The sequence below is a fragment of the Erpetoichthys calabaricus genome, chromosome 10 (genome assembly GCF_900747795.2).
Source record: "Erpetoichthys calabaricus chromosome 10, fErpCal1.3, whole genome shotgun sequence".
NCBI classification, from domain to species: domain Eukaryota; kingdom Metazoa; phylum Chordata; class Cladistia; order Polypteriformes; family Polypteridae; genus Erpetoichthys; species Erpetoichthys calabaricus.
The window spans coordinates 2,579,938-2,593,475 of record NC_041403.2 but is presented as its reverse complement, the minus strand read 5'-3'; the positions used below and the strand labels follow the sequence as shown (position 1 = coordinate 2,593,475).

The 13,538-nt window shown below is 42.5% G+C and overlaps 2 protein-coding genes across 2 annotated transcripts in view; both read right to left on the bottom strand.

Annotated features, from left to right (window-relative positions):
* LOC127529379 (uncharacterized) overlaps window positions 1-13,538 on the bottom strand; it is a 773,396-nt gene that overhangs the window by 693,147 nt on the left and 66,711 nt on the right. The window lies entirely within an intron of this gene.
* The window catches only part of LOC114658715 (interferon-induced protein 44-like), an 87,700-nt gene that overhangs the window by 69,629 nt on the left and 4,533 nt on the right, over window positions 1-13,538 (bottom strand). The window contains exon 2 of the mRNA XM_028810756.2: window positions 11,823-11,893. Coding sequence (XP_028666589.1) covers window positions 11,823-11,847 — 25 coding nt within the window. The 5' untranslated portion in view covers window positions 11,848-11,893. The remainder of the gene's footprint in view (window positions 1-11,822; window positions 11,894-13,538) is intronic.

The following is a 13,538-nucleotide window of genomic DNA, read 5'->3' as shown; positions in this document are numbered from 1 at the left end:
CCATCTCTGGGACTGAGGTCACCGAGGTGGTCAAAAAACTCCTTGGTGGCAGGGCCCCGGGGGTGGATGAGATATGCCCGGAGTTCCTCAAGGCTCTGGATGTTGTAGGACTGTCTTGGCTGACACGCCTCTGCAACATCGCATGGACATCAGGGACAGTGCCTCTGGATTGGCAGACCGGGGTGGTGGTCCCCCTCTTTAAGAAGGGGGATAGGAGGGTGTGTTCCAACTACAGAGGGATCACACTCCTCAGCCTCCCTGGAAAAGTCTATTCAGGGGTCCTGGAGAGGAGGGTCCGTCAGATAGTTGAGCCTCGGATTCAGGAGGAACAGTGTGGTTTTCGTCCTGGTCGCGGAACAGTGGACCAGCTCTATACCCTTAGCAGGGTCCTGGAGGGTGCATGGGAGTTTGCCCAACCAGTCTACATGTGTTTTGTGGACTTGGAAAAGGCATTCGACCGTGTCCCTCGGGGAATCCTGTGGGGGGTACTCCGAGAGTATGGGGTACCGGCCCCCCTGATAAGGGCTGTTCGGTCCCTGTACGATCGTTGCCAGAGCTTGGTCCGCATTGCCGGCAGTAAGTCGAACCCGTTTCCAGTGAGAGTTGGACTCCGCCAGGGCTGCCCTTTGTCACCGATTCTGTTCATAACTTTTATGGACAGAATTTCTAGGCGCAGCCAGGGCGTTGAGGGGGTCCGGTTTGGTGGGCTCAGGATTGGGTCACTGCTTTTTGCAGATGATGTTGTCCTGTTTGCATCATCGGGCCGTGATCTCCAGCTCTCTCTGGATTGGTTCGCAGCCGAGTGTGAAGCGGCTGGGATGAGAATCAGCACCTCCAAATCCGAGACCATGGTCCTCAGCTGGAAAAGGGTGGAGTGCCCTCTCAGGGTTGGTAGCGAGATCCTGCCCCAAGTGGAGGAGTTCAAGTATCTCGGGATCTTGTTCACGAGTGAGGGAAGAATGGAGCTTGAGATCGACAGGCGGATCGGTGCGTCATCCGCAGTAATGCGGGCTCTGCATCGGTCTGTCGTGGTGAAAAAGGAGCTGAGCCGCAAGGCGAAGCTCTCAATTTACCAGTCGATCTATGTTCCTACCCTCACCTATGGTCATGAACTATGGGTAGTGACCGAAAGAACGAGATCGCGAATACAAGCGGCTGAAATGAGTTTCCTCTGCAGGGTGTCTGGGCTTTCCCTTAAAGATAGGGTGAGAAGCTCAGTTATCCGGGAGGGGCTCAGAGTAGAGCCGCTGCTCCTCCGCATCGAGAGGAGTCAGATGAGGTGGCTCAGGCATCTGATCAGGATGCCTCCTGGACGCCTCCCTGGTGAGGTGTTCCGGGCACGTCTAACCGGGAGGAGGCCCCGGGGAAGACCCAGGACACGTTGGAGGGACTATGTCTCTCGGCTGGCCTGGGAACGCCTTGGGATTCTCCCAGAAGAGCTAGAAGAAGTGGCCGGGGAGAGGGAAGTCTGGGCATCTCTGCTCAAGCTGCTGCCCCCGCGACCCGACCTCGGATAAGCGGGAGACAATGGATGGATGGATGGAAGACGCAGATGAAGAGGTGAGAATGGATTTAAGGTGGGCCAGATTTATGAGCTTTCTTGTAGGCTCTGGTAATTCTAGTGTTTAATCTAATGTTTTGTTTTCAGTCTTGTTAAAACTGTTTTTAAATAATACTGTAGTTTTTGTTTCTTTATACATGTGTACTTTTCTTCTTTGTAACATATTATTTTTATTTGGATTTGGACTGTGATATATTTTTTTAATAATCTTTGTTTTCTTAATGTGCATACAAGCTTTTTCTGCATTATTTCCTGCTTGTACCTCAAAACAATCTTTACTATAAAACTTGCAACAATTCCCTTTTAGCCTCCTTCCAAAAACTCTACTTAACACTAGAATTACCAGAGCCTATGAAAAAACTTGTAGATCCGGCCCACCTTAAATCGCTTCTTAAAACCGTTCTCACCTCTCCGCCAGCGTCTTTTGTCATCTAAATGTACTGATAAAGACAAGCAGCCAGCAGCCGGCTATTCCATCCCCCCAACGACTTAGAACGTAAACGAGCTTTTCCCAGCTCATGCCTTGATTGATTATCTGGGAGTGAAGTGGAGTTTTAGAGTAGAAATAATAGATTGTTATTTGGAACACACGCATTTCATATGTGTTGCATTTCTACAGTAATCTGTGTAAACACATTGTTAAAACAGAAACGTTTTATATATTCTAGTAGCAAATGACAAAATGTAGGCATAAACTATATAATGTATGAAGCCTGAAGTCCAAATATCAAAGAAACACTTTCACAAAAGGTACAAAAAAAAAAGCTACCGCCAAAAAAAGCCGCCTTAGTGTGCAACATTGACATGCATTAACTATCACTGCTTCCGTGGTGCAACAGTATCAGTCGCTGACTGGGAATCAAAAGGTCATGAGTTCGATCCTGCACAACTCCCCTTTGAGAAGTGTTCTTATTTTCACTATTTTAGAATAAAAAGATACATTTGATTTCAGTCTGTAACAGCCGGTGTAATTTATGATATTTGTAAAGGTTAGCTTTATTTTTTTTTTTATTTCATTTTTCATTGTCTCAGTCGCGTTCAGGATCCTTCCCTACCCCACCTGACACTGCTGTTTTCACATAAAGACGCTCTATAGTTCTGCAGTGTATCACGATACATACGACCACGTGTTTTTTTCCCCCAATATTGCCAGTCCCCACATGTTGCTGTATGCTGTTTCTTTTGTACTCCAGGACATGCAGAGGAAAGCATAGTAAAGAGCAGTAACTTCAGCGCTATATGCAATCATCAGACACTCCCCATCTGATGCTGCTGTTTTCACATAAAGACGCGCTATAGCTCTGCAGTGTACTTGTGACTGCATTGTCGTACCAATGCTTGCGAACTAAAGTGTCTGCATGCACTTTTCGTGGCATTACACGTGTATTTTTTGAGCATGCCCATGTAACTCAAACGCAGGAACATATGTTGATGTAAAAGTATAACAAAACAAGTGCACTTTTATTCAAGACTATAACCGAAGAAAAAAGAAAGCAAGTTACAGTAGGCGGTTGATATGACAGCTTGCATGGTGGAATGCTAAGAACTGCTGATTTCCATTCTGTGCTATATAACTGTTAACATTTTAATCTGATGATTGCATATAGCGCTGTCTTATTCAGTGTGCGCAAGAACATGCAGGTGGCCAGTTGCTGAGTGCTACAACGCACATTTTAAAAAAAGAAAGAGACAAATATATGTGACGTTTTGAAAAAATCATTTTATGACGCGAATAGTACCAATCAGAAAACATCGTCGAAGTAATGCAATATTATTTGAAAACGAACAGCGTCAGGTTGGGTGTGAAGTTATACTGGCGCTGTTTGAGTCAGATCAGAAGCTGAATAAGCTGAATAAGCTCCTGTTCTGACTCTAAGTAAAAAAGCATGAATTAATCAACAGAAATAACCACGATTGACATTTTAAAGTTAACGATTTACAGTGCATACCAATTTATAAATTCAATGTCCGTTTAAGGAAAAAAAAAACCCTTTCTTCAAAGCTGGGAATCGAACTCACATCTCTGTAACATGGCAGGGTTGCTGTGCCCCAAGTCAGCAAACCGTAGCGTTAAGCCATGGAAGCTGTTATGAAAGTGTTTATTTGATGTTTGGACTTCAGGCTTCACAGATTCTATAGTTTATGCCTACATTTTGTAACATTTATTACTAAAATATGAAAAAGTTTCAGTTTTAGCAATGTGTTTACACAGATTACTGTAGAAACGGAACACGCATGAAATGCATGTATTCCAAATAGCGATCTATTATTTCCATTCTAAAACTCCAGCAGTTCAGTCACTCCCAGATAATCAAACAAGGCATGAGCTGGGAAAACTTAGTGAACGTTCTGCGACAGTGGGGGATGGAATAGTCGGCTGCTCGCTGCTCCTCTTAATCAGCACATTTAGAAGACAAAAGAGAGGTGAGAACGGTTTTAAGGTGGGCCGGATCTACGAGTTTTTTCGTAGACTCTGGTAATTCTAGTGTTAAGAAGCAGTACACTTGTCCCATACTTCATGTACACACACTTCTTGTACTCATCTTTTGTCGCCATGTTTACAGCCTCCTGCATTTGGTCCAAAAACTGTGATTGACAATGTGGTTTGTGCAGGTGCCTTGTTATGGTGCAACATTCTGCTTTGGGTGCACCAGTTCTCAGAACATTTTTACCTGATGCTTTTCTATAGACACATCAGTTTAGAGAAAAATAAAATTGCCAAAATCACACAAATGATTGTAGAATAAAAGTCAAAAATAAAACTCAGCTCAGCATAATGCAATCCGATGGACTGATTAGCCAGACTCTAAGCATAGGGCCTTTTGAACCAGAAGAAAAGGGCTTTTAAAGGCGGTGATCAGCATGAGCTCAAGCGCGTGCAGAAGGAACTCCGAGTCCAGCTCAGCGCTGCGAAGGAGCAGTACAGGAGAAAGCTGGAGCAGAAGTTGCAGAATAACAGCATGAAGGAAGTGTGGGATGGGATGAAGATCATCACTGGCTGCAGCTCGAAGCGGGGTGCCACCATCGAGAGAGACATGGAGAGACCAAACCTGATGAGCAACTTCTTTAACAGGTTTGACCACCCTAAACCACTCTCACCTCAGAGTACTGCACCCTCCACCCACCCTTCTGCTGATACCAGCATAGGAGAGAGTTTCCCCCCACCCACAATTACAGCAGCGCAGGTGAGCAGAGAGCTGAGGAGACTTCGTGCCAGCAAAGCAGCGGGTCCAGATGGAGTATCGCCACGACTGCTGAAGGCCTGTGCATTGGAGCTGGGGAGTCCTCTACAGCACATCTTCAACCTGAGCCTGGAACAGGGGAAAGTCCGGAGGCTTTGGAAAACATCTTGCATCACCCCAGTCCCAAAGGTATCACATCCTAGTGAGCTGAATGACTTCCGGCCTGTCGCTCTGACGTCACATGTGATGAAGACCATGGAGCGGCTGCTGCTTCACCACCTGAGGCCACAGGTGCAACACGCCCTCGACCCTCTGCATTTTGCATGCCAGGAGAAGGTGGGAGCGGAGGATGCCATCATCTATATGCTACACCCATCCCTCTCCCACTTGGACAGAGGCAGTGGTGCTGTAAGAATTATGTTTCTGGACTTCTCTAGCACCTTCAACACCATCCAACCTCTGCTCCTTAGGGACAAGCTGACAGAGATGGGAGTAGATTCATACCTGGTGTTGTGGATCGTGGACTATCTTAAAGACAGACCTCAGTATGTGCGTCTCGGGAACTGCAGGTCTGACATTGTGGTCAGCAGCACAGGAGCGCCGCAGGGGACTGTACTTTCTCCGGTCCTGTTCAGCCTATATACATCGGACTTCCAATACAACTCTGAGTCCTGTCACTTGCAAAAGTTTGCTGATGACACTGCTATCGTGGGCTGTATCAGGAATGGGCAGGAGGAGGAGTATAGGGACCTAATCAAGGACTTTGTTAAACGGTGCGACTCAAACCACCTACACCTGAACACCAGCAAAACCAAGGAGCTGGTGGTGGATTTTAGGAGACCCAGGCCCCTCATGGACCCCGTGATCATCAGAGGTGACTGTGTGCAGAGGGTGCAGACCTATAAATACCTGGGAGTGCAGCTGGATGATAAACTGGACTGGACTGCCAATACTGATGCTCTGTGCAAGAAAGGACAGAGCCGGTTATACTTCCTTAGAAGGCTGGCATCCTTCAACACCTGCAATAAGATGCTGCAGATGTTCTATCAGACAGTTGTGGTGAGCACCCTCTTCTACACTGTGGTGTGCTGGGGAGGTAGCATAAAGAAGAAAGACATCTCACGCCTGGACAATGGCAGGCTCTATTGTAGGCACGGAGCTCGACAGTTTGACATCTGTGGCACAGCGACAGGCGCTGTCAATCATGGAGAATCCACCGCATCCAATGAACAGGATCATCTCCAGACAGAGGAGCAGCTTCAGCGACAGACTATCTATCTATCTATCTATCTATCTATCTATCTATCTATCTATCTATCTATCTATCTATCTATCTATCTATCTATCTATCTATCTATCTATCTATCTATCTATCTAAATCCTGTTTGGCATAAACAGCAACTCCACCTCCTTTTCTGTTCTGTCTATCCTTCCTAAAAAATGTGTCTCCCTCTATGTTACACTCATCCCCATCTTTGTTATTTAGCCAGGTTTCTGTTATTGCTATAATATCATAATTATGCTCTGCTACATATAACTCCAATTCACTTACCTTATTTTTGATACTTCTAGCATTAAGGCCAGCTATTTTTAATGTGTTACTCCTTCTACATTTAAATGTTTGCTTAGAATTTACATTACTATGCATTTTTATTTCTACACCATTGTTAGTTCTTCCATGTATAGATCTAAACCTGGCCTGTCCTAAACTCCCTGCCCCCCAATCCTTGACTAGCCTACACATACGCCTCCCCAATACATTGGTGCCCCTATAGTTCAGATGTATCCCGTCACGACGGAACAGGTCCCATCTGATCCAAAAGGAGTCCCAATGCCCCATAAACCTATAACCGTCTACCCTGCACCAAGATTTGAGCCATGCGTTAAGCCTTCTAATTTCCTCAATCTTACCTGGACTGGCGCGTGGCACAGGCAGAACTTCAGAAAAGAAACTATTACTTAAAAAGTCATACCTAGACCAACACAAACTTAATAACTATAGACCCATATCAAATTTACCCCTTGTCTCTAGTCACCAATCAGCTTCAGTCACACCTTACGTATCACAATTTATTTGAGAAATTCCAGTCTGATTCCGCACTGATTATAGTACAGAAACAGCACTAATGTGGGTTGTAAATGACATTCTGATATCCTCTGATGAGGGAATCTCCACTGTCATTATGTTGTTACACTTAAGTGCAGCATTTGACACTATTGACCATTCTATTTTACTGCACAGGCTGGAAAATGACATTGGGCTTATACAGGCACTGTGCTTGCTTGGTTTAGTTCTTATTTATCAAATTGATCCCATTAGCTCAGAAATGTGCTGACAATACTCCATAATTATACACAGAAGTGAGATATGGTGTCCTGCAAAACTTACTATTTTCACTTCACAGGCTTACACTTGGATTTGTCATTAGTACACATAATGTTAATTTTCACTCGTATGCAGATGACACCCAGTTATACCTTTCTTTTAGACCAAATGAAGTTGCTACAGTGTTGTCTTTAATTAGTTCTGTTATGGATGTGGATGGATGAACACAGAAAAAACAGATGTTAATTTTTATTGGAGGGAAAGATGCTGATCAATACAATATTTTGTCATTATTTGACTCAGTTGAAATCACCATTAGTTTTACTGAAACAGCAGTCTCTGCATTATCTTTGAATCTAGCATGTCATTTAAAGTGCACATTATGACATTGTCCAAAACATGTTTCTCAAAAATGGCAGGAAATTAAGTTTTTTTCCAAATATGTGGGATACTGAGAAATTTATTTATGTATCTATTTCTAGTAGGACTGACAGTAAGGAGACCTGTCTGGGTTCGCTTCCCAGGTCCTCCCTGCGTGGAGTTTGCATGTTCTCCCCGTGTCTGCGTGGGTATCCTCCCACAGTCCAAAGACATGAAGGTTAGGTGGATTGGCGATTCTCAACTGTCCCTGGTGTGTGTGCTTGGTGTGTGTCCTGCAGTGGGTTGCACCCTGCCCAGGATTTGTTCCTGTCTTGCGCCCTGTGTTGGCTGGGATTGGCTCCAGCAGACCCTCGTGACCCTGTATTCGGATATAGCGGGTTGGAGAATGAGAATGAGGATTGACTACTGCAATGCGGTGTTCACTGGATGTTCAAACTGTTCTTTATTCAGCCTCCAGTTAAACCAAAATGCTACTGCAAGAATTATTATAAGAACAAGAAAATACAAACACATAACTCTAGTTCTTAAATCCTTTAATCCTGATTTGGTTTTGGGCAGATTTCAAAATCCTCCTTTTAACATATAAAACCTTAAATGGCCGAGGCCCTGCTTACTTATCATGGCTTACAATCCAGAGCACACATTAAGGTCTCAAGATGCCAGTCTGTTTATGATCCCAAGGATTAATAAAATAACACTGGGAGGTCGAGCTTTTAGTTATAGGGCCCCTAAACTGTGGAGTGGTCTGCCTGCCACTATAAGAGATGCCCCTTCGGTCTCAGCTTTTATATCTCAGCTGAAGACTCACAATGTCAGTTAAGCACACCCTGCCTAGAGCTGCTGATTAACTGTGCAGGCTACATCTCTGTGTTAGTCATTAGCACTAAAACATAAGTAATATGATATAATTTGTTGCTAACCCTCATCTATTTTGTTTCTCTTCTGTACTCAAATGTGGTACTTGGTGCTACTGCCCTACTGGTAAGTTGTTTGCCTGCTTATTGAAAAGTATTTTCTGATAAAGGAGCACTGGAATCATCAGTAGAGTGGTCCTTTCATTGGATTGGCTGGCCCAGCACTGACTCAGCTGTGGAATGGCCAGTGGGGGAGGCAGCTGAGCGGGTGTCATTGTAGAGAAATTAGGTGGATTGGTCTGATGAGCGTTGTTGGGTTGAATGTCCTGTTCTCTTCAAGGTTGCTCTACTGCACATGTATACTGAGCATTTTCATGTGTACTCATGTAAACCAGTCATTTGGCTGTGAGCCCTGGGTATTTTAACAACACTTTCTGACTTAACTGATTTCTTTCTTGCTGTGAAACTATGCAATTTTTTGTGATAACAGTCACAGACCAGGGCCATGAGTGCAAATCAAACACAGAGTACTTCAGCCAAGCAGCATCTCCACCCATAAACATGCTTTCCTCAGTTTTGAGGGTCAATGATGACAAACCTGGCTTATATAATTTAAGCAGAAAAAAAAAGAAACTGACTTTGGGCAGAGAAGCCATTTTGATGGACTCATCAGTCAAACAGGAGCTAGAAGTAGTGAACATCAAGTCAAAAACCTACAAGAGAATTTCTCAAAACAGAAACAGAGTGTCATGGGTAGAAGAAGGCTGGTACATGTGAGTCATATGGGAGCAGTCATCTATAGGCCACATGGGTCCATATCATCCTATCCAAGGGACAGCCAGATTCTCTACTGGCCTGCTGTTATGTACAGCTGAAGGCAATGGTGAGACAGCCACACTTCAATCACTAAGACACTGAGCTGTCAACTTGTTTTAATGAGTTGTACACGATAAGTTTGTCACAGGAGGGCAATGTCAATGTCATATTTATTTCAATTTTCGCTTTGTTCTTTTCTTTTTAGTTGTCACTGATCATGTTCTACCATTGTTCTGAACAGTGATAAATGAACACACGATTATCTGAGCACTGCACTTTTCATAAACACAGACCAGATTAGTAAACAGAATTTACCAACAGTTTTATTCAAGGTCATCAGGATAGGGATTTAAGGCCACACTAGTATGCTTAACAGTTTCAATTTGACATTTCAGGGCAAAGTAAAAAGACAATCTGACATTCATGTTAGGTTTTGGATAAAAGTAATATTGACAAGCTTAAACACTTGGAACAATGCATGATCTCAGCTGAACAGACTTTAAACTTGATCATATTCAACCTGTTTGTATAAGACTACTGTATTAAGTGTTGCTGCAGTGGCTGTGAAGTATCACTGATATATTCTCCTGCTATACAAAATTGTCTGGATGTTGTTTTGGATGGGAAAAAGAAAAGGTGTTATTATGTTTTAGAGAGAAATGAGCCTGAATAGTGTGCAAGGGTTTGCAGCATATTGAGCTCTGTGCTATTCTTGCTGTTTTGAAGTCCAGCTGCCTTAAGTCACCAGTGCCTTCTTACATTTGCATTCTTAAATTGTTGAGTACACTGCAATTAATACATTGAATATTGTTTATTGTAAATATTGTATATTTCTATTTATTGCAATAAATTATCATGGTAAAGGTAGCTAAGTAGCACTGTGGCCTGCAGACTGCAACATTCATGGAATGGCACTGGCCGGGTACCTATAGTGTTTACTTCAGGAGAAAGCACTTACAGTTTCCTGACTGACAGCGAACTCTGAAAACTTCCCATCTGATCCACAGCTTTCTCAGGATTGCTCTCCAGGAGCTGGGTATCTTGTGGTGTGGGTGCTGTAAACAGAAACCTGCTCGTGCAGACGTTTAGGCAGTAAGAGGCAAGCATAAGGCGGACTCCTCATCTGGTGTGGTGTCTCTGCGTACATCTACTTCTCTGCTCTCAGTGGTTGTTACAATATCATTTAATTCTTATGTAACCATAAAATAAGTCCATAGTGGGTTTTCAAATAGCAAAGTATAGGGGCATACGGTTTTCTGGTTATATACAGTAATATATACAAGTGATGTAAATATTAATGAATAAAGAAAAATAACCAGCATATGTAAGCCTGAAACTGAAGCATCATACATAAAAACAGTTATTGTCTTTATCTGTGTTTGGTGGACTCCCTGATGGATTTAAAGTGGAGAAGGAGAAATTGATTGTAATTGCCGACACTGCACTACTAACACGTAGACTTATCTTGCTCAATTGAAAGAACCTCACCCCACCTTTTCTAAGTCAGTGGATAACTGAGATCTGTTCAAAACATTTTTAAAATATTGCAAGATCTAAATAATAATTTTTTTGAATAAGCATTTACTGTATATTGAGGAAAAAGACACTCTCCTTTGTTATTTTTAAAGATTTGCTCATTTTGTTGCTCATCTTTGTCTTAGGAGGGGGTTGAATTCTGGTTTGTTAAGTTTGACTTGATTGTATAGAATGTTGTTTCCTTGAAAAAAAAATCTATAAAAAATAAGTTATTATCTTTATTTAGTGTATACTGTTTTTACTTGGAGGTTCACTTAAAAGTTTAAAAGAAAGTAACTTGGACAGTGTGTAGCAGTGCTACTTAAGAACTGCATCTCCCAGCAGTCCCTGCTGGGGCTGCTGGGGTCAAAGGTAGCCACAGGCAGATAAAGGAGGGCAGAGGGCAAAGAGAAAAAAAGTTTTGTTTTTGGTTTGTATTGTTTGTTGCGGTTATTTGTCGTCTCTCCTGCTGTTATTTGAACTGTGATCATTGTGTCTTGGACTGTATTCGTTTGTTGGGGTCTGGATTGTCTGTCTACCTGTTCACTGAGAGCTGTATTGGATTATTGGATTTTCCGGAAGAGTGGAGCGCTCCCGAATCAGCCATCAACCATCAACCTCATCAGTAAATACCAGTAGGACTGTATTTTCCCTTCTCCATTGCAACTTACAAATCGCTGGACTTAACTTGGTCACTATTCGTCTTTCAACCTGTTTCTTATATATGGACTTTGCTGTGTGGTGTTTGTGTTTATTTTGTGTATGTGTAATATCGCCGAAGGGGTCAGGGGTGGTATTAAATTATATTTATAATTGTTTGCCATTCCCAGTGTGCTTATTTGTCTCTGTGGTGAGAGTGTGTGGGTCAATCCAAGGCTGGGGACGTTCCTGGGATCTCTGCTTTTAAAATAAATAAATCGCCGTCATCTTTGGCGGTGTGAATCTTAGCGGCTCCTGACCGCTACAAGTGTAAGTTTTTAGTATGTGTCATACTTAATGCTTGGACCTTCTCAGCATAGTAGCTGTAAGACACAAACTTTGAAAATAGCATACTAAAGTAACCTTGTATTCAATAGATAGATAGATAGATAGATAGATATGAAAGGCACTGTATAATAGAATCATATAAACTACTGCCTGAGATATTATGTAATTAACATCAAACTCTATAAATGCTGTACACTTACTTGGCTTTGATTCTGAGCCTCCCATCCTCAAGTCACCAAACTGCAGATGAAATCTGATGACTTACATCTCACTGAAAGTAAAAAGTAATTATAGAAATTCAATGATGAAAGTAATTATGTTAGTCAGAATTTCCATTTATTGTAGCCATACTACTCATTAGTAGATCATAAATCATTAAAATGTGTATTTTAACTTTATCAGCTTGTAAATATAGAGACAAAGCTACTCTTCATGAGCTTCTTCAACTTCTTTTCACATTATTTATTATTCCATCTTGTTGACTGTGGAAAAAAGACAATACAAATCTAGATATAAAATGACAAGTCTGGGAGTGCCTCTTGTCTGCTCTCTGTTTTTATTTATTTAATTTAGAACTTGTGTTTTACTAAACATCTGCTCAAAATTCAGCTCTTGATGCTTAATTTAATGGTTGAAATAATTGGTCATCATGTTGACACAGAAAATTTAAAGTATATAAACTATAACAAATGCTTACATTTATTCTACAATGTTGGAATATGTAGTGTTTGAAGAAAGTGAATTGTTGATTTATAATAGTGACAGGTCTTTAGAAATACCCAGTGACACTGTGATAGCAAAGCATACAAAGGTAATGACTTTGCATAAATGGTGAACTCTGATGCCACTTCTAAATATGTGTGGCTGTGACAACAGCTTTAGAAAACTTTCAAAGCTGCTGTTCGATGATTTCCAGGGAGCACCTCAAATGCATCTGATACAGAGGACCCATTACAAAATTTCAGTGTGCTCATAAGTGACAGCAGGTCAGATATAATTGTGACTGAGCTGAACAGACGAGAACAGCAGCTGATGTACAAACAATAACAGTAAAACCAAATGACAAGGCGCACTCTTAGAAATCCTGGATCTTTAATGACACTTTCCTGGGTTGTATGGCTCCACAGAACCATTGCTTGACAAAAGTACCATTTCATTTTGGGACTCTTCTTCTTCTTTCAGCTGCTCCCATTAGGGGCTGCCACAGCGGATCATCCTTTTCTATTTCTTCCTGTCCTCTACATTTTGCTCTGTCACACCCATCACCTGCATGTCCTCTCTCACCACATCCATAAACCTTCTCTTAAGTCTTCCTCTTCTCCTTTTTCCTGGCAGCTCTATCCTTAACACCCTTCTCCCAATATACCCAGCATGTCTCCTCTGCACATGTCCAAACCAACACAATCTCTCCTCTCTGACTTTGTCACAAAACCGTCCAACCAGAGCTGACCCTCTAATGTCCTCATTTCTAATCCTATCCATCCTCGTCACACCCAATGCAAATCTTAGCATCTTTAACTCTGCCACCTCCAGCTCTGTCTCCTGCTTTCTGGTCAGTGCCACCACCTCCAACCCATATAACATAGCTGATCTCACTACCATCCTGTAGACCTTCCCTTTCACTCTTACTAATACCCGTCTGTCGCAAATCACTCCTGACACTCTTCTCCACCCATTCCACTCTGCCTGCACTCTCTTTTTCACCTCTCTTTTCACAATCCCCATTACTCTGTACTATTGACACCAAGTATTTAAACTCATCCACCTTCGCCAACTCTACTCCTTGCATCCTCACCATTCCACTGACCTCCCTCTCATGTATTCTGTCTTGGTGGTCCTGCTGACCTTCATTCCTCTCCTCTATCAAGCAGATCTCCACCTCTCCTGAGTCTCCTCAACCGGCTCGCTACTCTTGT